The 1657-nt window shown below is 35.9% G+C and overlaps 1 protein-coding gene across 1 annotated transcript; it reads right to left on the bottom strand.

Annotated features, from left to right (window-relative positions):
• Window positions 1–273: 273 nt before the first annotated feature.
• LOC125497868 (uncharacterized) lies at window positions 274–1196 on the bottom strand. The gene is made up of 3 exons (XM_057394641.1): window positions 852–1196; window positions 520–751; window positions 274–437 (listed from the first exon to the last, which is right to left on the bottom strand). Exons 1-3 carry the CDS (start codon window positions 1194–1196, stop codon window positions 274–276), a joined length of 741 nt encoding a protein of 246 aa, XP_057250624.1.
• Between the last annotated feature and the right edge of the window lie 461 nt (window positions 1197–1657).

Below are 1657 nucleotides of genomic sequence, written 5' to 3'. Positions count from 1 at the left end.
GGGATTATTCTGCATTGAGTCCCATATTGCTTCAGTTATTTGTTGTCACACTATCCATAGCTATTTTTCTGTTATCATCGTACATATTATGATCAGCTCTTTGTTCCATGACTTCAATTTGGTGTGTGAAAGGAATCCCTAGATCATGTAAACGAATAAAATTGTGTAAGGTAAAACAAGCTACAATAATTTTCAACTGATTAGCCTCGTCCATTTGCGGCATCGATTTTAGCACCTTCCACCTATTTTTGAGAACCGCAAAGACCCTCTCAATTACATTTCGACAAGAAGAATGTCGGTAATTGAATTGCTCATACATTCCTGTGGTGGAGTCCCTCTTCTGAAGTCAGGCAAATGGTACCTCAACCCAGGTACTAGATATGGACTCAAGTACCCGAGTGTATTAGGATACGCTGAATCGACTACATAGTATTTTCCTGTACAACAATCATAATGTTAGTTTGTTAAAGTGCCAGGAATTTTCTCATATTATTCATGCCAATATAAGTTAGCTAGTACCAGATGGTGGATGAGGGAATCCCATTCTGGCATCTCCTAAGCTTCGCCTCCATACAGTTGTATCATGTGCACTCCCTTCGTAGCCCACATTGATGTGAGTAACCAACATGTTGAGTGAACACACAGCCATCACATTCCATGTTTTCTCCCCGTGACGATCTCTAAAAGCCCTGCCTACATCATCTGCAACAACTGATTGTATAAGGGTACCATCTATGGCACCAACACAATCCTAAAAACAAAAGTATATATCATCATTACATTGAGACTATACATGTTTATATTAAATTATGTTAATTAATAATAAATGTCACAGAATGTAGGATGAGTACCTTAAAGAAAGGCCAGTATTTGATGTTGCTTTGTATTTCTGGAGGTGTCTCATACATACTTTGATATGGTCGAATTATTTGACTCGACAATGCTTCCAATGCTTGTAATACCTTTTTGAAATATTTCGAAATAGTTGATGTTGAGTGTTGAAATCTTTCAGCAGCATCACGAACAGAAGCAGGTTTAGCTAGCATGTACAAACCTAACCCAAGTTGCTCTTCAATGCTTATATATCTACCAGCTACTAAGAGTTGTTGTTCTCTAAGGATATTAGCAAGACTTATAAATACTTCTCTACTTAGCCGAAGTTGTTCTTTACACAAATTACGATGGCCTGTCAACATCCTATGTATGAAATGATGCCCCGGTTCTCCCCCAAATGCAAAGGCATCCGTTCAACTTGGGTTGTCAATCTCCTCAGCTCATGCAATGCTAAACGTGTCAAACTTTGTTGCACCAAATCTTCATCCATTCTACATAGGCACATATATATTTAATGCAATTTCATCTAGAAAAACATAAAATAGATAAAATAACTATAATGTAAAATCACATAACCAGTAAATAACTAGACGTTAAGTTAACCATCTTTAAAATAACTAAAAGTTATAATAACACTATAAGTTCCATAATAATTAAAGCTCACAAAATAGACTTAAACATAAAATCACTAACTTAAAAGCAATCTAACATAAAGTCACCAATTTTAACTAGATAATCTTCGCAACCATCTTAGTCGTAGAACATACTATCATTATCTATAGACATATCTGGCCTATAGACATCATCTGAAAGTACACAATGC

The sequence above is a fragment of the Beta vulgaris genome, chromosome 5, assembly GCF_026745355.1.
Source record: "Beta vulgaris subsp. vulgaris cultivar EL10 chromosome 5, EL10.2, whole genome shotgun sequence".
Lineage (NCBI taxonomy): Eukaryota > Viridiplantae > Streptophyta > Magnoliopsida > Caryophyllales > Amaranthaceae > Beta > Beta vulgaris.
Note: the sequence above shows the minus strand (reverse complement) of the source record. Positions and strands in the feature narration are given on the sequence as shown.